Below are 23,344 nucleotides of genomic sequence, written 5' to 3'. Positions count from 1 at the left end.
TTACCAACAATAAATCTGCTTAGAAATGATGCATTTTCCTTGTAGATCAAGATGAATGTGCTATTTATGGCGCATGCAGCCAGACCTGCATAAATACATATGGTTCCTATGCCTGCAGTTGTGTGGAGGGCTACATAATGCAGCCAGACAACAGATCTTGCAAAGCCAAAAATGGTAAGTTATAATTTTTTTTGTCCTTGTAGAATTTCTTGTTTCCCTTTTGCATAGAAATGTAATACAGTGCTATGGACTTGGAAGAATAGATTTTTCCTTCATTTTAATTCACTGATGTATACCTACAAATCCAGAGCAGTTATTTCAGTTGTCACTGATCATCACAAAACTCCTTCCATTACAGGAAGTTTCTAGTTCTGAAAAACCCGTTCCAAAGAAATGGATTAATGGATCTGAGTTAGCCATCTCTCTCCCACACTAGGCAATAGATTCCTAACTGCTTTCTTTGAGCTCCTGCTTTCCCACCAAAATTCATACTCAGCATAATAAAGTGATCTCCTAAAATGTAAGCCAAATCATGTCATTCTCATGCTTAAAATCGCCCAATTAAATTTACTCATCTTGAGAATAAAATCCAAACTTCTCACAATGCATGTAAGGATCTAATGCTGGGGTATCATTTACCTTATCCATCTCACTTATTGCTACTCTCTGTTCATCACTCATCAGCCATACTGGTTTCCTTGTCCTTCTTCTACCGCATTGCTCTTGCTTCCTGTTCCACTTCCTGTTTTATTTGCCTGCAGTGCTTTTCCCTGTGATATTCACATTCTTATCATTCAAGTCTTAGCTAAAATGGCAACATTCAGAGTGACCTTCGCTGACCATTCTGCTTAACGGTGGATACCCTCTCCATTGCTATCTTATTTCCCAATTTTATTTATTTATGCATTCCTACTCAATCACTATATGATTTTTCACTTTTATTTTCTTTATATCCCTACCTTTTGAAATGAACTCATTATGTATTTGTTTATCATCTGATTTCTCCAGAATAACGAGAGTGTTATGAGAGTATGGAACTTGTCAGTTTTGTTTATTGTTGTTTACTGATATCTGATCATAGCCTGGAACACATAGGTACTTGATGAATATTTGTGGAAGCAAGGAAGGGAGAAGAGAAAGAAGGGAACAAGGAAAGAAAAGAAAAAAAAGGAATAAACTTCTCTTTCTGGTTAAAATTACTAAAATGAACGTTGCTCTTTTAAGTGTTTGAATTTCATGTTTTAACACTGTCTTCCTTTTGCTTTGTCCCTGCAAATAAAGCCTATAGTTTCTACACAGCATTCAGCCTACAGTAAACACTCAATGAATATTGATGATTTGGTAATGAAATAGCCTTGAGATGTGCTAGTAATAAAAGGATAAATCTATTGTTTTGTGGGCTGAATTAAGAATAATACAAGGAGATATTTACATGCTGTTCCATCTAGCTTCTTTCAACTTTTCTGAAATCTGGTTTCATTTTATGGATTTTCAAATTATGCTATTTTGATAAATTAATTGAATGTCCCCCACACCCTTTTATTAGTGAGTGGAAAAGTAGGCATGAGACGGGATTCTCTTTTTTGAAACCAGATTGAACAAACCATTGGATTTGCTCAGCAAGCTGCCACAGCTATTTCTTTACAACATAACCTCATGCTGTACTTTCAACAATTTCCCTGAGTGTGTTCAGTTATTAACTAAACATATTTTATACCAAATTAGAAAAAACTCTCCTACTTCTTAGTTTATTTCTTTGAATTACTGATTTGGTTTGTGAAGCCCCACTTATGTTTCGGAGGCAATCCCTGAGAAAAATTAAGTCAATGGTATGTTCTTTTTGTCTACCACTAAGAGTTCTGATTTAAAGTATTGATGGGCTGAAGATGTAGAAGGCTTGTTCTTTGCTGTTTCTATTGATCCACACAATATCACTGTGGCTATACAGGGAGGGTGTAATGTGATAAACCTTACACAGAGGCATTTCCTCTCTTTCTACGTGGAGAAGGTATCTGCCAATAACAGAATGTAACCAGGGAGGGATGCTACCTGCTAATGTAATGCTGACTCAAGGAGATTTGATGACTCCAGAATTGATAATAGGACATATAAAAAACTCCACCTCTTGGTAGCTGGCTTGATGACAGTATTGGTCTATAGAGTTTAAAAAATACAGTTTTTATGGGAATGTTCCTGGTTTTTGTAGTTTTAGAAAAAAATGAGTTACTGGTAAGGCAGTAAATGGCACAATTCTAGAACATATACTGACTAGTTCTAAAGGTCACATTGGATAGTTGAACCAATGTATTCGTACAAGTTCACAAGGAAAACTATCAGTTTTCTTTTAGCTGTCTCAAATTGATAACAAATGAACCATAGGATATTTTGGCTTCAGGTATATACAATTTTATATAATGCATCAACCTTACAATTTTGTGGTGATTTTATCATATTATAGTGCTGCCATAACTGAGGTGCTAGGAAAATGTTTTAAATTAAACTCCATTTGTCTCAAATCTTTGCCATTCTCCTTTTCCTTTACCTGGCTGCTTAGATTGGGTCCACTTTTTTCTTCCTCTCCAATCCTATCCTAATGGGCTCTGGAACCTACCTTTATCTCCCAGGAAAGCCAGAGTTCCAGGTGTCTCAGAAGTTGGGAGCATGGGAAACTATGGGATATTAGAACAAGCTGGCCCAGAGCCCTGGATGTGTGTAAAATATCTATAGGCTTTAGAAGTAAAAAAAAAAAAAGAATGAAAGAAAGAAATATCAAGCCCAAAGGATATGGTGGGAAGCTAGTACTAGACTCAATAGGAGGATTCTGTAAAGGTCTTACTAGATGATAGAGGGGACAATAAAAAGGATCTTAGGAGATTTGCCTTTTATGTGAAGGCAGAGAGAGGCAGAGTCAATTGTCTAAGAATCTGCTTATAAATTTCAGCATGGAAGAACATCGTGGTCACTCTCCAACTGTTCACCCCAGAACTTACTTCGGGGGTCTTATTCCCAATGTAACAATTAATAGTAATTAGGTAAATTAATCTAAATTAATCGATTATCCCTCCTTTGTAACATAATATCTAAATCCAGGTAAAATTCATAAGCCTTAAGAGTACCTTCAGGAAATAATTCTAGTGAGGGGGAGGGGATTTTAGACCCTGTGGCAGATGGGGGAAGTAATCAATGTTAGGCAGGAGGCCTTTTCATTGCTGCTAATTAATGAAATGCAGACAAATTCTTTTCTTTTCTACCCTCTGTAAGATTGACTTGACTACTGCAATGTAGAGTCAATCATTCAGGGCTGGGAGGAACTCAAAGGTAATTTAGTCCAACTATCCATTTGCTATCAAAATAAATAATTTCCAAATGGAAGAGAATTTTAAATGTACATTTAAAGATAATTTTAAGTACTTGATAGTTCTGTGTAAGAGGAGACATACTGGAATATGAATGTCATAATGGAGTGTTCATAACTGGGATGCGACTCACATTAAAAGCTCATAGTTTTTGAACTAAACATTAGGATTTCTCATTTGATTATTTAAAAATAATCATTAAGGGGTTCCTGGGTGACTCAGTTGGTGAAGTGACTGTGTTATGCTCAGGTCATGATCTTGTGGTCCTGGTATTGAGTCCCACATCAGGCTCCCTGCTAAGCTTCTCCCTCTTCCACTCTCCCTGCCTGTGTTCCCTCTCTCTATGTCAAATAGATAAATAAAATCTTAAAAATAAATAAATAAAAATAATCATTAAAATATATATATATACATATATATACTATATATACATATATATGTGTATATATATATATAGTAAAACTTCCTACTTCCCATATGATTTTAATTTTGTTTTTTTTTGTTTGTTTGTTTTTTGTGATTAGAGTTCTAGAGAGTTGTCAAAGCTGAAAATGGGAAGGGTTTTTTTTTCATTTTTTAAAAATTTAATTTAGCTTCTTTTAACTGATTTAGACCAATTTTGATTAGAAATATGCATTAAATGTAGGCAACAAGGGCTAAAAGTGGACACTTGTAGAACCTGTAAAAATGAAAGTAATGGCCGAGGCTGTCTAACTTATGAACTGTTGCCAGTTTTACTCCTGATCAATTCAGGCTCATTGGACTGTACTTTTCAGTCTCCTAACCACTCGCCGAAGGCAGGCATTTAACCCAGTTTAAAAGTCTGCAGGACCAATAGGACTCTACTGACTGCACTAAAGCAGTCCGGAACAAAGAGCACTAAATAATTATATGCTCATCAGTGTAGAGGCCCTGCAGTAAGTGGCACCATGAGAGAGAAAGTGTATACCTCTTTGCCATGTAGCAACTAGAGTAGTGAGAGAAGAGAGCCCATTAAATAACTTCAGGATTCTATTACAGTTTATACTGTGCTATTCACTGATTGGAACGATGGGGAGACCATTTAGGCAATAGAAATACAAATAAGAAATACAAATCATAATCCCCATATAATCCATGGAAACAAATCCTAGATGATGCTAAAGAATGTGTTCATACCACTCACTGCTTTCTTTGCTGGTATTCATAAAAAGAAAGAGAGAAAGAAAGCAAAATATAATGTCCTATGGCTCCTACACCTAACCTCCAACTCTATTATTATCTAATGTATTTTTTAAAATTTCCTTTTAGAAGGTAGAGGAAACATTCATGGTTTTCTGCCAGGGGAGTTCTGCTTGTAGGGAGAATAGGCAGGTGCCTGTCTAGAGAGGGAGGAGTTCTTTGTTTATATCATAGTCTGTGCAGCCACTTGAAATGCTTGGAATTCAGTAGTTACAATATAATTGCCTGCCTGATTTTTTTTTTTTTAAAGAAAGCACTCCATATTAAAATGTAAGTATTCTTAGGAAGGGTGACATATTAAATCTTAGTAACCTTAATAATTTATGAGACTAGTGGATCAAATCTCTTTCAGTATACCATCTGGCTAAGAATGGCTCCCAGCAGAATGATAGGTGATTATGTCTTCACATACAAAGACTCACTATTCATAGTTTTTACTATTTTTAGGTAGTCCAAGGGTCTAGTTCTTGTACAATTCGTCATTTTATTGAGACACAACTGAGAATGGTATTTGATGACATGATAGTATATGAGACTGTGAGATAGGAGTGAGCCTAGTGGACCATAACCTTAGTAACCCAGATTTGTTGTTCCTTGTGCCTTCATGTATGCACAGAGGGAATGATAGACACTGTGGTAAACAGTAGATGGCAGAGAAGTAGCTCAGTGCCTAGAACAGAGTATGTGGTTGGTAAGTGGTTTTTTTGTTGGTGGTGGTTTTTATTTTTTTGTTTGTTTTGTTTTGTTTTGTTTTAGATGCTGTAAGGAATTTTGTGAACATTCAGAAAGCAGAATAGGGGACTAGGATTTTGAGAATTAATGAAAGGAATGCCAGGAGGCTGGAAGAGATTAAAAAACAAACAAACAAACAAACAAATAAACTGAGATATTTTACTAGTTTTATCCTGTTATTCAGGGTTCATGCTACCTTTGCCGTAGTATAGATACTGGAGTGGTTTGGGAAGACGCGCATAATCTCCACAACTGTGCCCTCTTCCCCAAGGCCCTCCTCAGGTAAACATCTAATCCTAGTGTTCTTACTATGGAAATACAGTTGCAGAACAAGATACTTTGCCTGCAGTCAGGCAGTATTGCTTAAAATCTCTGTCCTAGAGAAATACTAGAGCTTCCCAGGTTGCATTTGAAAACCGAGCCTGGCCATTGAACTTATTTCTCTATTTTCTGCACTATTCATACCCTACATCTTTTCTGGCTCTTTACTTAGATGGAAATCACATTCCGTGACAGAACAGGGCAATGGTTTCTGATAGAATTTCCATTACCAAAATTAAATATCACACTTTTATTTTTTCCACCCAAACACTATTAATGAGTATGCCACGTTAAGGTATGAAAGTACTCATGAATATTCTATGTGTGTTTTTCTGTTTTTTGTTTTGTTTTGTTTTTGCTAGAGGACATTACTTTCACAGTCTAGCACCTTTCTTCACATCTTAAACAGAGAATGTAACTATGGTGTCTTATGTGTCATGACGCCTTTGATTTATTGAGAGTGTAAGAAAATATCAGACACAGAAAAAAATGCAGGTTCTTCCATTTGCTTTACTACTTAACATCATAAATGCAATCTAGCTAAGGACTTCTTTGTATGGGTATAAAGAATCTCATGGCCACATTTATAGGCTCTAGATTTGACAAATGATAAACTTTATTTTTACAAATGGACAACATATAGGTATAAATTTCTATCATATTATGTAATTTTTTGTGGAAAGGCTACAGATCTATTAGTTAAATTCTCAATTTAGAATATGTGATAGATCATACATGCTCTCCAGTTCCTTTTTTGTCTTAAAATTAGACATATAGTGAAAATTAAAAACAAATGAGCACATTTAAATTCATAGAATTAGAAGTTGCTTAATTTTAAGATGAGGCGAGGATACATATATATAGATATCTATAGATTTAGATTTAGATATATATCTACATCTATCTGTATAGATGTAGATATATATCTATATCTATATATATACCTATATCTATACATCTACATCTATTTATATCTCTATATCTATGTCTATCTATGTACAAAACTTCTCTATTACTTTGCGGAAAGTAGAAGTATATAGCAATTAAAATATTCAGGGAAAAAACAAAGGGAAAAAAGAGAATATTTTCCCCTTTCTAATAAGACAAAAAGTTTTATTTGTTTTGTTGTGTTTCCGTTTTTGTTTTTTTCAGAGTGCCTTCAAGGCATCCTCTGTATCAATAGCAACCAACAGAGAAATATCCACAGTTAGAGAATACCTCTCGGGCACTCCTCCCAGTAGAGTCCATGCTTCCCTTGACTTTGATTACTGATACTCTGTGTATTCTCCTGTTTCAAGATGATTAGAGTCATTTTAGTCCTGAGAAAAGAAAATCCATTGTGTTGATTGTATTTTTAAATGTATGTGAGACTTTCTTCTTAGCACGAGGACTCACAAAGCCTCCATCTGTGCTTTCTATGACAGGTAAAACTTGCCAAAATCGTAGATAAGTTATATCTTAATAGTCTTGAGAAGTTTAGAACAACATACCATCAAATTGCAAATGATATATCTAGTAAAGTAGCTAGAAGTTTGGTATATAATCACTATTGAATACTTAGAACTAATCTGTCTTTTTAAATGCAAAGTAGAAAATTGGAGTCTTAAATTTAGGCTGTATGTTTACATCCTTTGGCAGCCTTGTCAGAAAACAGTGAAATACATTAAAGGACCTTTTCCTTTTCCACCTCTAGATAATGAATTTTCACATACCTACCTCTCTTTCTCCTTATTCTAACATGATGATTTTGTTTCATATTTACTCAAGAAAACAGAAGTAATCAAAAGAGAACTTTCTCTCCCTGAACTTTATTAAATCTACCAATCTGTATCTAGAACTAATCACCCTGCCTTCTTCTTCTTTGAATGGAAGTATACACTGTGCTCCTATCTAAGGCCAATCCCTGCCATTAGGCATCAATCCCATCTACTCTTGCCTATTCAAGAATTAGACTCATACAGTGGTCTTCTCTGTTCCTCAAATCATCAGTATTTTGACTCCCCTGGATCATTCTCTTGAGTATACAAGCTTATTGTAAAGATGGTATAAAACAACTTTCTTGAAACCTATATTGCTCTTCAGCTACTCCATTTTTCTTTTCCCTTTATAGAATAACTCACAGGAAGGATTTTTTTCTTTCTCTACTTCCTCCCCTTCTGTCTTAAACCCACTTAAATCGTTTTACATTCTTATGACTCACTTATACCTCTACTGTCAGGGTTACAAGTGATCTCCAGTTGCCTAGGCATTCAGTCATCAATCCTTAGCACACAACTGGTCCTTGTCTCCTTTTTGAATATGTCCCTTCATAAAGTAGTGCATTTTAGAGTCTTCCTTTTAGCTTACTGGGAAATTTTTTTCTCAGTTTATTTTGCTGCATTATCCTCATTATTTTTGGAATGATCCAGTGTTTAGTTGTTTGAAAAATCTCTTCCTTTGGTGATTTCATAAGTACTCTCATCTTGTATTGTGACTTTAAAAACACATTCTCTTCCATGATTTGCTAAGATATCTAGAGACTGAGACTTGAGAGTTTTAGTCATCAGCCCTGACTTCACTGTTGAACATCAAACTCGCTTGGATATCGAAGTCCAATTCAATATCTCGTTTAGAAATTAAATAGAAATATCAAACTTTTTGTGTCCCAGAATTTTGATCCCCTCTCCTGACAGTGGTGTACTTCACCCTCTACCCATTCACCCAGTTGTTCAAGCCAAAACATTGGAGTCATCCTTGCTCCATTCTTTCTCTCAAATCCTTGATTCAAACTTTTAGGTGTATTCTAAATTAGACTACTCTCTTTAAGGAGCAAGCCTGCATCTTTATCTGCATGCTTTATCTTTCTTCATAGAATCTATCATTGCCAAACAATATTAAATAGTATTTGTTTGCTTATTGTCTGCTTCCTTCAATAAAATGTAAGCTCTATAAAAACAGAGATTCTCTAGCTTTGTTACCCACTATATTGCTAACATCTAGAGCAGTGCCTGACAGAAACTAGCCATGTTAAAAAAACATATATATATATTTGTTAAATGAATAAATAAAATGAACAAATACTAAGACTGTACTTTCTCTCTCAGGGAAAAATTAAATGTGTTTTTTTGTTTTTAACACACCCATCCTTTCAAAAAGGGACTATTTATGAATAGGAGTTATTTAAAGGCAATTTTAAAATGATCCAACATCTATTACAATTTGAACTCAATTATTAGCAATTTTGAACTTCGATGGACATATCTGAATTTGGGGAAACAGTATTTCTATAGCTAAGATAGTTATTGTCCTATAATTAGGAAGACGATGAAGAGATTAAAAGGGGCCACCTCTCAGTAACCAATCTTAATTGGTACCCCTAGACCATCTGCTACTTCTAATATTCTCCAATAACCTAAAATTTGAATGAATTATCCTCTGAGAGTTTGAAATTTACTAACATAACCCTTTAGTAATCAGTTAAATCTCTTTCATTTGCTGATTAAAAATCACAATGCATTATTTATTTCATTTTACTTACTGAACTTTGAATACAGTATCATTCTTAAATTTGAAAATTCAGTAAAATACCTTTAGAAACACTGGAGAGTCATATCCAAGCATCCCTCCATGGGTCATTCATTTATTGAATGATGAACATGTGCCAGGTAAGGTTTTCCAGATAATAGGGGAGATTATGTCCTTGTTCCGGTAGACCAGCTCTTTAAAAACAAAGAAACTATGAAAGCTGTTCATTTGCAAAATGAAAAGCTTTTTTGTGTGTGTGCATGACATGATATTACTGACTTAAATTGTTTCTGTAAAATGGTCCTTTTCCCTCAGAAACAGCATATCTCATCACTTTTTAATCATAACATTTCAAATTGAAATATACTCTAAAAGAAGGTACTTGCATTTCATTAATAAGGTGTAAATAACAAAAAAGTTCAAACCGTTAAGAAGTCTGTGGCTAATGCAGGTGGATAACTAGTTTACCTGATGAGTTTTTATGATGCCAAAGACAAGATTACAAAACACAATACTATACTAATAATATGCCAACACTAAATTCCTCATCATCTCTTAAAGCCAACTCTACTTTCTTTCCTGTTTCTTTTAATAATACCAGTATTCTCCCCATCACTCCCCTCTAAAATTTCTGCATAATTCTGAACTCCATGTCCCTTATTGTCTATATAATTTAGAACATGTAATTCATTACATGAATCCATCTCTACTTAAGAACTCAACACCCCCTATTTTAGATTCTCATTACCTATTTTCTGAGAAATTAAAATAGCATCTCTGTATCAATAGTGCCAATATCCAAAGCCTATGTCCACAAGTTTTTCTTTTTTATTGTGTTATGTTAGTCACCATACAGTACATTATTAGTTTCTGATGCATGTTCCATGATCCCAGTGCTCCATGCAATCGATGCCCTCCTTGATACCAACCACCAGGCTCATCCATCCTCCCAATTCCCTCCTTTCTAAAACCCTTCATTTGTTTCCCAGAGTTCATAGTCTCTAATGGTTTGTCTCCTACTCTATTTATCCCTCTTCATTTTTCCCTTCCTTCTCCTAATGTCCTCCATGTGATTCCTTACGTTCCATAAATAAGTGAAACCATATGATAATTGACTTTCTCTGCTTGACTTATTTCACTTAGCCTAATCTCCTCCAGTCCCATCCACTTGATGCAGAAGTTGGGTATTCATCCTTTCTAATGTCTGAGTAATATTACATCGTGTATATGGACCACATCTTCTTTCCAGTTGTCTGCTGAAGGGCATCTTGGCTCTTTCCACAGTTCAGCTACTGTGGACATTGCTGCTATGAACACTGGGGTACAGATGGCCCTTCTTTTCACTACATCTGTATCTTTGGAGTCAATACCCAGCAGTACAATTGCTAGGTCATAGGGTAGCTCTACTTTTAATATTTTGAGGATCCTCCACACTCTTTTCCAAAGTGGCTGCACCATCTTGCATTCCTACTAACAGTGTAAGAGGGTTCCTCTTTTTCCACAACCTCCCCAACATTTTTTGTTTCTTGTCTTGCAAATTTTTGCCATTTTAACTGGTGTAAGATGGTATCTCAATTGTACACAAGTTTTTCTTAAAAAGTTTGGATTGTCTTCTTTGTAATTAAAAACAAGATTAATAGCAAGGTCTCTTTACACAATAGAGGATGTAGTATGTTCTGGTGATTCTCTGGGACTTAAATTTCTCCTCATAGTGTCTGCTTCCAATAGGACTGTTGGCATACATAGCCATTCTTTATGCACTTCATCAGTCTAAACAGGAACAAAGATACCTTTTTCTTTCCCCTAACTCCTTTCCAACCTCACTCCAGAATGTGGTAACTTTGCATATTTATTACCTTCCTGTCTGATATGAATTATACTATATAACACTTTTTAAATTTATTTCTTTATTAATAATTTATTTATTAATAATAATTAATAATATTTAATTAATTTATTTTTTAATTTAATTTTTAGATTTTTAAAATTTCTTTTTAGTGTAACAGAATTCATTGTTTATGCACCAAACCCAGTGCTCCATACAATACGTGCCCTCCATAATACCCACCACCTGGCTCCCCCTTGCCCCTCCAAAACCCTCAGATTGTTTTTCAGAGTCTATAGTCTCTCATAGTTCATCTCCCCCTCCAATTTACCTCAACTCCATTCTCCTCTCCATCTCTCCATGTTATTTCTTAAGCTCCACAAATAAATGAAATCATATGATAATTGACTCTCTCTGCTTGACTTATTTCACTCAACATAATCTCTTCCAGTCCCATCCATGTTGATACAAAAGTTGGGTATTCATCCTTTCTGATGGAGACATAATACTCCATAGTGTATATGGACCACATCTTCCTTATCCATTTGTCTGCATGAAAAAATGTTTATTATCACTAGTTGTCAGGGAGATTCAAATCAAAACTACACTGAGATACCACCTTACACCAGTTAGAATGGCCAATATTAACAAGACAGGAAACAACGTGTGTTGGAAAGAACATGGAGAAAGGGGAACCCTCTTACACTGTTGGTGGGAATGCAAGTTGGTGAAAGATGGATTCTTAACCCACTGAGCCACCCAGGCACCCCAGAATTATACCATACTTCTTTAAAAGTAAAAGTGAGTTGGGGGAATTCGGAGGCAGAGAGAAACCATGAGAGACTATGGACTCTGAGAAACAAACTGAGGGTTTTGGAGGGAGGGGGTTGGGTATTAGGGAGGGCACGTATTGCATGGAGTTCTGGGTGTGGTGCATAAACAATGAATTTTGGAACACTGAAAAAAAAATTTACATAAAAAGATTTAAAAAAAAGTAAAAGTGAAAACAATTTAAAAATTTAATGGGAAATGTGTCCACCCATATAGTTTTCTAAGTGTCATTTCCAGCTTGATCTGAAAGCACAGTTTTGATTACAATATACTTTCTTTCTAAAATTTATGTAGTTTCCCAGTGCACCCCAAATTAAAAATAAGTTTATCATCTTGACATTCAATGACTTATATATGCAGTCTTTCCTAAACATAATTTCTCAGCTACTGCAACCTCAGAGTTTGAATCCAGTTCTTTTTATTTGGTGGCTATCTGATCTTAAGCAAGTTACTTAACTTTAATTAACTTCATTTTCTTACGCATAAAATGTAGGTAATGATAGCACCTGATTAATAGATATGTTGTAATAAACTAATAAATGTAAATCATGTATTATAGTGTCTGGCTCCTAAGATATACTCAAAAGAGTTTAACTATGTTACTATCATTATGAATTACTTTCACCATTCATGCATGCTCTACCCTCCAGGAAACTGAAAAGTGAGGTCATATATTCTAGTCCTTATATCTATGCTTTTTTTAAAAATTTTTTTATTTTTTATAAACATATATTTTTATCCCCAGGGGTACAGGTCTGTGAATCACCAGGTTTACACACTTCACAGCACTCATCAAAGCACATACCCTCCCCAATGTCCATAATCCCACCCCCTTCTCCTAAACCCCCTCCCCCCAGCAATCCTCAGTTTGTTTTGTGAGATTAAGAGTCACTTATGGTTTGTCTCCCTCCCAATCCCATCTTGTTTCATTGATTCTTCTCCTACCCACTTAAGCCCCCATGTTGCATCACCACTTCCTCATATCAGGGAGATCATATGATAGTTGTCTTTCTCTGCTTGACTTATTTCACTAAGCATGATATGCTCTAGTTCCATCCCTGTTGTCACAAATGGCAAGATTTCATTTCTTTTGATGGCTGCATAGTATTCCATTGTGTATATATACCACATCTTCTTGATCCATTCATCTGTTGATGGACATCTAGGTTCTTTCCATAGTTTGGCTATTGTGGACATTGCTGCTATAAACATTAAGGTGCACGTGCTCCTTTGGATCACTACATTTGTATCTTTAGGGTAAATGCCCAATAGGGCAATTGCTGGGTCATAGGGCGGTTCTATTTTCAACATTTTGAGGAACCTCCATGCTGTTTTCCAGAGTGGCTGCACCAGCTTGCATTCCCACCAACAGTGTAGGAGGGTTCCCTTTTCTCTGCATCCTTGCCAGCATCTGTCATTTCCTGACTTGTTGATTTTAGCCATTCTGACTGGTGGGAAGTGATATCTCATTGTGGTTTTGATTTGTATTTCCCTGATGCCGAGGGATATGGAGCACTTTTTCATATGTCTGTTGGCCATCTGGATGTCTTCTTTGCAGAAATGTCTGTTCATGTCCTCTGCCCATTTCTTGATTGGATTATATGTGGAAAACCTAAAAGACTCCACTCCAAAACTGCTAGAACTTGTACAGGAATTCAGTAAAGTGTCAGGATATAAAATCAATGCACAGAAATCAGTTGCATTTCTCTATACCAACAACAAGACAGAAGAAAGAGAAATTAAGGAGTCAATCCCATTTACAATTGCAACCAAAACCATAAGATACCTAGGAATAAACCTAACCAAAGAGGCACAGAATCTATACTCAGAAAACTATAAAGTACTCACAAAAGAAAGGAAGACACAAAGAAATGGAAAAATGTTCCATGCTCCTGGATTGAAAGAATAAATATTGTGAAAAATGCCTATGCTACCTAAATCAATCTACACATTTAATGCAATTCCTATCAAAGTACCATCCATCTTTTTCAAAGAAATGGAACAAATAATTCTAAAATTTATATGGAACCAGAAAAGACCTTGAATAGCCAAAGGGATATTGGTGGCATCACAATTCCAGACTTCAAGCTCTATTACAAAGCTGTCATTATCAAGACAGCATGGTACTGGCACAAAAACAGACACATAGATCAATGGAACAGAATAGAGAGCCCAGAAATAAACCCTCAACTCTATGGTCAACTAATCTTCGACAAAGCTGTTGTACTTTTATATGATGAAAGGGGCAAAGGATCTCTTTGGAGACTCCTTGGTACGGCATTAATCCTATTTATGAAGGCTTAACTACCTCTCAAAGCCTCCGCCTCCTTAGTATCATCACCATTAGGAGTTAGAGTTTCAACATACGGATTTTGGGGGGGATACAAACATTCAGAACATAATAACATATAGATAAACTTTTTTTGAAACTCAATGCCACTGTCCATCTTTTATAAAAGACATCAAACCAGACTTAAAAAATATAGACCTTTTATATATACTTTAACCTTTCTACTAGATTATATATTTTTTAAAGGCAGACTATTTTACTTATCTTCAGATTCCAGTTGGATACCTTAGATCTGTAAATAGTAAATAATAAAATAAAAATACAATAAATAAACCATTTCCATCCAAACAATAGTTTAGCATAAATACATTGTGACAAATAGTGCTATGATAAATTAATACAGAATTGTAGTGATATGTTTTTTTTTTTTTTAGTTAAACTCTGTTTTTAAGGCAGTTTAATCTTTCCACATTTGGTTCATGTTCTATTTTATAATTTATAAAGCATGATATAATAGTTTCCTCTGATATATGGTATGATATTCCTAATGTTATTCAGTTCAATAAATATATGTTTCCATTAAAAAAATAATTGAGGGAAAAACAGAAACAAATTTGGCCATCTAAATTTCCAACATGAAAAGAAAAAAAAATTAAACCCCATTACTTTTTTTTTCCACTTATATTAATTTCATTCACATTTTAGTTTGGCTGACTTTGCTCTCTACTTTGTTTTTGAATAATGATTTTCCTCATTTTTTAAACTACGTAATTTCCTAATACTTCATATGCAGCTTCTTCTGATTTTTGAACAAATTTGGAAGATTTTTTTTTTTTTAATTTATAGTGTCTTTACACAGATTGCTCTACTTTTTGTTTCTTATTGTAACTCACCCTCCTATGGCAGGTTGCATTATTTTTTTTAAGATTTTTATTTATTTGACAGATCGAGATCACAAGTAGTCAGAGCAGCAGGCAGAGAGAGAGAGAAGAGAGAGGAGGAAGCAGGCTCCCTGCTGAGCAGAGATCCCGATGTGGGGCTTGATCCCAGGATGCTGGGATCATGACCTGAGCCCCTGAGCCTAAGGCAGAGGCTTTAACCCACTGAGCCACCCAGGCGCCCTGGTTGCATCACTTTTTATTACAAACTGTTAGCATTCTTATTTCTTATTTCTAAATTCATCCCATTTTCATTATTTTTAAAGACTTTATATAATTTGTATATGATAAAAGTAAAACTTTGAAAATCCCTCTTTCTATTATTTTAAGTTATATTTGTTAACAACTGATTCCTTGGGCTGTACAGATAATAGTTTTCTGTTTTCTTACACATTCAGCCTTACTGTGAATCTTCATTTTATATATTTTACATGTGAGTCATTATTTAACTTTTATACAGTTGAAACTGATATTCTTTTTGTTTTATTGTTTTTTTATCTTTGAATCAACACGTATTAAGGTGCAGCTACTGAACTTTATTTAGTGGAGAAAATTGCTCACAATTGCAGAGAAATTAGAACACAATAAAACTAGTTAATAAACATATAGGTATATATCCATGTATATACATTTATTATAACCTAAATAATTATCAGGTTGACATTTATGTGTAAGTAACTGAATCCATAATTCTAATAATATAAAAGGAAAATGGTTGAACTTATATTCTTAGAAATGAATGGAAGAATAAGAAGTTTAAAATAAACCTGAAAAAATGAGTTTTATTCATTCTGAAAACATTCATTTAGAGTGAACCATCTGTCAAAATCATATTATTATAAGTATATACATATACATTTAGTATATTCCTGACTATGAGAGGATAAGGATATGTTTGCAAAGATGTGGTTATAGTGGCTTGGGATTTAAATAGGGATTTTTATGAATCTACTCAGATTCATAGCTTCTCCATGTTTCCAAGTTTCTCTTTTTAATGTACAGTTTTCTATTCAGTCTTCAAAAATTATAGAGCTAATTAATGTAACATGTGTAATAGAAAAAAAAAAACACACCCTTATCATACAGAGCATAAATACACATCCTTATAACTGTTTGGGAGAGAAAATACCTGTTTTTTATGCCATTGACATATGATGAATGTTGAAGAAGATGAGGACAATTTTCCTTCCCCAACACGACACATTTGACAGGCTGTTGGCGAGGTTTATTCAAGTGAAGTCTTCGTTCTCTAAGTTAGAATATTCATTGAGTGCTTTCTTATGTTTCAATCTCTTCTATATGGAAAGTTAATATTTATTCCTTCTCACTAAATGTCGGTGTATGTATTCCTTTGACTAAAGTTATCTAACATGTTTTCCAAATATTCCTTTGGAAAATCTGTCCACTGACTCTAAGGATGGGAATTTTTAAAAAACATCACATTTATTTTGATGAGACTTATATCCTTATTACCCAAGCTAATGGTGCTCTTACCTTGGTATGTGGAAGTTTGAGGTAATGATGAACACTGGCGATCAGACTTAGTGTGGGTTGAGGCAAATTACCTATGCAGGCTTTCATGAAGTAGGAAAATAAGATTTATATCCTTAACCCCTGAGTATTTTTGTGGGTTCTTGTGTTTCACTGGCTTCCTCCCACCACCATAAGTAGGCGTTATGTTACTTGTGTAAAGAGGGAAACCACAGCTAATAATTAACTAAGACACATGAACGTTAATTCAATGAAGCACATCACAAGTAACAAGCATCCTTCCTCCAGTGTGTCATTTGAATTTTTAAAGTCACCATTATCAAATCAATCTACTTCAAATTATGAAGCATCTGACTTTATTGGTTTTCTGTTTATCAGAAGTTACAGAATCAGTGGTTGCTATATTTTACATTAAAACAATCAACTAATTCGCTCAAAAAGCAACTATAAAAATCAGATAGATTGATCAGTTCTGTCAAGTAAGCATTGACTGTGTTGACCATTAATTAATTTTCATCTCAGTTTCTACGGGGAATCAGTGTTCCTTCATATTCTAGCCTCACTCCAAAGAATGTTTATTACATAAGTAAATTTATTGACTAGTAGCCAGTTAAGAAGTTATTGTCTACATCTGGACTTGTCATAAAACTTGGAAGCAAAGAAACTTTCTGTAATGGTTCACTTTTTAATGAGAGGCAATTTCACTAAAGGTCATTTCAGTTGTCAAATGAAAACAGTAAGTACTGACAGGCTTGCAATACGTTTTTGTTAACTTCATAACACGGCCACCTCAGACCCCTTCATAACCTGAGAAATCTACGATCCGATAGGTTTTAGGAGTGCTTAGGTCAACTGGAAAACAACAGGGGTAGGAGTGTTGAAAAGGGACTAAGTCTGGACTTCTAAATTAGGGAATGGCAAGGGCAAACATGGATCAAGATGGATTTAAGAGATTAAGAGAAAAGCCAACTAACTAACCAAACTTAGATGTGGTCCTTTGACAAGGTTATGTCAAGCAGATATAATACACGATTTTATTAATTCTTCTGAGAGAAATCGTTATTATAGAAATTATCTCAGCATTTTAGAGACTTCTTTATTTGTTGGGTTAATCAATTGCATAATCTCATTGAGACTTTTTATTGTTGTTTGTTTTGATGTTTTTATTAAATCAAAAACTTCTAGTGTCTCTCTGAAGGAGGAGAAGAATTTTATCCCTTGATTGAATTAACTACTTAGCAGGTAAAATCCAAATGCTATTCTATCTGCATAAAACACAGGGAGCCTGATATCTCTACTCACATCAGAAATGATGAGGACCATTAAATAATAATTCTAAAGTTCAGACTTACTTAATTATATTATTCATAATATACATATTTACCTTTCTCCTACATTCTCAATGTTCAGTGTCAGTTTCTTGAATAATGAAATGATGCTTATGAAACTTTCTTTTAGCCAGTATTTCTCCGGATTCCATTTTTCAGTTAAGAAAACCAAATTATTTTGTAATATTTCACCGAATGCTTCTAAAGAAATCTACCCTGCAAGAATTCCATGTGTCCGTTTTACGTATTCAGAAGTTTGTATTGAATAACCACTGGATTCTAAATGCTAGAGATACAGCAGTAGAAGTAGAAAATAATAAATTAGAAAAAAAGGTAGATACAATATTTGGTGGTGATAAGGGAAAAATGAAGTAGGGAAGGTTTATAGGGAGTTTGTATATAGAGTTTGTAGGGACTTGCAAATTTTACAAAGTAGAGTAGTAAGAGAAGTATTCACCAGAAAGGCAACATTCAAATAACACCCTAAGGGAGGTGAGCGAGTCAGGCATTCTGATACATATGGGGTGATTACTCTAGGAGCAAGGAGGCGCTTCTGAGATGGAAGCTTATTTGGCTTGTTGTTAAAGGAATGGTAAGAAGGGTGGCGGGTCTGGAGGGAAATATAGATCATGGAGGGCTCTATAAGGAATTATAAAGTCTTTGGGCTTTTATTCTGTTTGGAATGGGAGCCTTTTGAGAGAACAAGACTGACTTGATTGTCATTAACGTTTTAAAGATATAACCCTGGCTGTTGTGTTGAGATAGACTAAAGAGGAGGAGGGCATTGATGAAAGCAGAGAAATCAGTTAGAAGGTTCTTGGAATGATGTAGTTGAGCGATGATGGCAGCTTGGAGCGGGGTGGTAGCTAGTAATAGTCACTGAGAAATGGTGGGATTTCTGATAGGTTTGGCATATAATTGGTACTTTGGATGTAGGGCAGAAAAAAAAGAGGAATTGAAGATTTCCAAATTTTTTTTAATTTCCTAATTAGCACAAAAGCTACCCTGATTATGACTGTATCACTAAACTCTTTCAATACCTTCACATGATAATTTCGTTCAATTAGTACATATTCATTAAAAACTCATGTATCCTAACACGAGCAAAGATGTATTGTTCTAAAAGTAATATAAAGCAAATTTCTTTAATTTCTACAATCTTATTTTCATGACTATAGAGGAAAACATGGAAAGAAGTAGCTCAGTAATCATGGGAATGGGGGGTCTGTCAAGGAGCCAGTGTGGTTGAAGCCACACTATGGGCTTCTGAGCTTTACATGTTTAACTCTAGAAAATCCATTTCTGGCTTCATACATCCACTTCAAAAAGGCATGCCCTTGCTCACAAGGGAATCCTATAACACTGTATGGAGGTAGGTAACCCCAGATCCATCCTCATTGCTAAAAGAACAAAACAAACCAAACAAACATAAAACCAAAACAAAACCAAAAAACAAATAACAACTCACATCACTTACTTTATTTACCGACAATGAAAGTAAATAGCATTGTCCTCACATTTACACAACACATTACAACTAAGAAAATAAAGAATACAAATGCTCAATGGTCTATGTTTTCCTTAGAGAAGTGAACTGAAACATATAGTGAAGCATATATAAGAATCAATAAATACTTTTGCAAACTTTTTTTTTTATTTTAAAGATGCATTAAAATATAAGGATAAGTTCTAGTGAGTGATGTAAAATTCGAAAAATATTTTGACTCTTATTTAACTTGCTTCTTTCTCTTTTATTCCAGAACCTACAGATAGGTTGCCTATGCTATTAATTGCAAATTCTGAAACAATTGAGGTTTTCTATCTCAATGGAAGTAAAATGGCAACCTTGAGCTCAGTCAATGGAAATGAAATTCATACTCTGGATTTTATTTATAACGAAGACATGATTTGTTGGATTGAATCAAGAGAATCTTCGAATCAGCTCAAATGTATCCAGATAACAAAAACAGGAAGATTAACAGATGAGTGGACAATCAATATTCTTCAGTCCTTTCACAGTGAGTATTTCAATTCATATTCAATTCAATTCACTCTTTAAGGATTTCATTTATCAATAAACAGGATTCTTAGATTTTTCTAAAATACTATTTGGCTATCAGAAACCTATATATGCAAATATGAATATGCTTAAATAAATGTATTCACTGCCTGTTTTGAATATGCACACACATAACACTTTCATTGTTCACGTAAGTAGTAAGTTACAGAGTCAATTTTAATTCTTTCCTTAATGCTTATTACAGTGTCACTTAAATGAGAATTGTAATTTGCCACTGAGTGATAGTTCACCATGTGGTAGTGAAGGTGGGATTTTTAAAAAGCAAGAAACAGAATTGATAATTATAAGCTCATCAGCTGTAGTGCTTGTTAAAATGCTTTAAAACTATCAGATTTATGCTAATTGGTAACAACTACCTGTGTTGACTTTTTTCTTAGCAAATCAGAGTTTTTATGCATCTTTCAAAAGAGTGATCTATGATTTTGATTTACTTTGATTTCTCATGCCAGAAATTCACAAACTAGCAACTGTACTTCCTACATATTACCATAAATTGAAATCAAATTACATTGTTACACAGACCCACACATTAGTTTCTCCTTTTGTGCTGGTGCTTGCTCTCTCTCTCTCTCTCTCTCTCCTCTGACCTCTACCCCTCCAACATAAGAGTATAAATTTTATTTGTGCTTGCCTGGAGAAAATTATATGCATGAGAAATTCAAGATATGTCCACTTATTTTATGATTTACAGGAAAAAAATATTCTTGAAAACACTGTGAACGTAAAAGTTGGTAGAAAATAAAGAAAAATGTGCAGTCAAGTTAAGAAGGAAAAAAAGTGCAGTGAAAGAATAAATATAGTTTTCAGATGTAGAATGTTTGATGATACAGATTCAAAAATTATATTTTATTATTAATAATAAAAACTATTATTATTAATAAAATATAATTTTATATATTTATATATTTATTTTATATATTTAATTTATATTCAACTTATATTCAATATTTAATTTATATTTTATTAATAATAAAATATAAAATATTAATTATTTTATTATTTTAAAATATAAAATAATAATTATATTTTATTAATATTTTGCAATTAAAGGAATTGACTATTAATCTTTATTGAACATAAGAAATAATACCATGTAATATGTAATAAGTATGATTATATTAAATGAATCAGTGGCAAAAATTATAAAAATGGAATATAAAAGTATGAGTGTATGTAGTTAAGTGAACATAAATAAATGTTTAACAAATCAAATTCAATGCTTTGAAAATCCTCTTAACATAAATAAAAATTGCTAAATCCATTTATTGTGACACTGGACCACAATGCCTAGTGAAAGCAGTAGACACTGGGCATTTTCAATGATTCCATGGAAAATGATAATTCCTAATAAATTATAAATAACAAGGGCTACCTGCACAAGGAGTGCTGCTGTGTGATTTGAATATTTCATCCATTGGCTGAGCCAGCTGTTGGAAACTGTTAAAAAAAAAGACCCCAGTCTCTGCCATGTTAGTGATTACCTTAACTAATCCAAATGCATTTGTCCCTCACAAATAGAATATTGACAGTCAGATAGCTAGGATATTCAATAAGTTGCCATGTAAAATTATCTTCCAGGTTCACTTAAACAACTTTTCTACATTTAATATGCTTTATTAGTAATAGCAATTTCTTCTATAATATGTATTTTTAAAACTATTTTTTTTAACTTTTTTTTAAGTAAATCTAGGGATTTACTAAATTGGTCAAATAATTGCTTATTAGAACATCTACAGAATATAGTTTGTAACTTAGATTGCATTTGAGTTATATGACAATTCTTGGCAAATCTAGAAAACCGAAGAGATTTTTGTTAAGCAATTCATTGAAATGCTGAATAGAACATTCATTTTGAACGGTAAATAACAAATGCAATGGAAATCTTCTAATTGGAATAAATATTTTTTGACAAAGTAAGATAAAGTCGTATTTAAGCTATACAATTTCAGTCACTATAGAAAAGAGTATTTAAATGTGTAAAAGTAATTTAAAGATGGGCGTGGAGAAGAGGTGTGAGTAGGGCTGGGCTCCTCTATCATTGCTTGTAAACCAAGCATTTTATCAACTTGTCAGAGAATAGCTGCCCTTGTATATGGTGGACTTTTCATTCACTGTGACAATGTTTGAGTTGAAAATGAAGTTGGAATATTCCTTGCATGTATAATTACATAAAATCCCTGCTGTACAATATAAGCAGAAATAATGAACTGATGGAGTATGCCTGAATACCTGTCATGATCCACTCTTGAATAGATGCTTTTCTCTGAATTTGCCTGAGGAGAGCATTCTTTTTTGAAAAAAAAAAATAATAATTTTTTTTCAAAAATTTACTGTGAGGAAAAAAGCAGTCATTATATGTCAAACTGAGTTGCATTTAAAATTTGCATAATTGTTTATTTTAAAGTTTAGTGTAATATTTAAATCTATATTTGCTATCTCATCTCACTGGATACACAGTAAATTTCTATATGCCCTTCCTGTTTTGTCATAGAAAAAAATTTTAGCTACAGATCTCAGATATATTAGACAATCCTGAGTGGCTAAAACAAAGACAGAGATGGAAAAGCTAAATGTTATGTTCTTTCTTCTACATTAGAAAGGCAGATATTGGTACTTTCAAAGAAGATGCCAAGTCTCCCACAAATAATATATATAACTGCTATATGTGTTTGTGTGTGCACGTGTGTGTAGCTAGTTAATATGACATATTCCTGCAGGGATCTGGAATTTTAGCAAAGTGATCAGGCCACCCATTGAGTTCTAAAAAAATAAAAAAATTAAAAAGGTAAGATGGAAAGAGACACTCAAAATTAGTAAAGATGATCTGAGGACTGAGAACTTTCAGTATTCCCTTTCTTTACCATATGCTTAATGTTGTAGGCACTGCTATTAAATTAAAATCTTAATTTTTACATTAAACTTGGATGGATTTATACTTTGAAATAAGGAAGCCATTCTGATTTACAATCAGTATGTAATCATAAAATATTGTCCTGAATGCCTAGTAAAAAGAAAAGAAGAACAGGGGCATCTGGGTGGCTCAGTGGGTTAAGCCTCTGCCTTCGGCTCAGGTCATGATCCCAGGGCCCTGGGATCGAGCCCCACATCAGGCTCTCTGCTCAGCAAAGAACCTGCTTCCTCCTCTCTCTCTCTCTCTCTGCCTGCTTCTCTGTCTACTTGTGATTTCTGTCTGTCAAATAAATTAAAAAAAAAAAATCTTTAAAAAAATAAAAAAGAAAAAAAAAGAAAAGAAGAACAAAACAAAAACAAAAACAAAAAAGCACTCTCAGCACTCTGTTCCTCTGTAAATTTGTCTTTACTGTTAGTTCAGTTGTCAGGCTGCAAAGAACTAAATTACTGGGGCACCTTGGTGGCTCATTGGGTTAAAGTCTCTGCACCCAGCTCAGGTAATGATCCCAGGGTCCTG

At 34.0% G+C, this 23,344-nt stretch overlaps 1 protein-coding gene across 1 annotated transcript in view; it reads left to right on the top strand.

Moving 5' to 3' along the window:
* Positions 1-23,344, top strand: part of LRP1B (LDL receptor related protein 1B) — a 1,620,129-nt gene that overhangs the window by 535,484 nt on the left and 1,061,301 nt on the right. The window contains exons 5-6 of the mRNA XM_045066491.1: positions 46-174; positions 19,598-19,855. Coding sequence (XP_044922426.1) covers positions 46-174; positions 19,598-19,855 — 387 coding nt within the window. The remainder of the gene's footprint in view (positions 1-45; positions 175-19,597; positions 19,856-23,344) is intronic.

Source organism: Mustela putorius, unplaced genomic scaffold (assembly GCF_011764305.1).
Source record: "Mustela putorius furo isolate JIRA1106 unplaced genomic scaffold, ASM1176430v1.1 tig00003867_pilon_pilon_pilon, whole genome shotgun sequence".
Lineage (NCBI taxonomy): Eukaryota > Metazoa > Chordata > Mammalia > Carnivora > Mustelidae > Mustela > Mustela putorius.
This window is presented reverse-complemented; position numbering and strand designations above follow the sequence as displayed.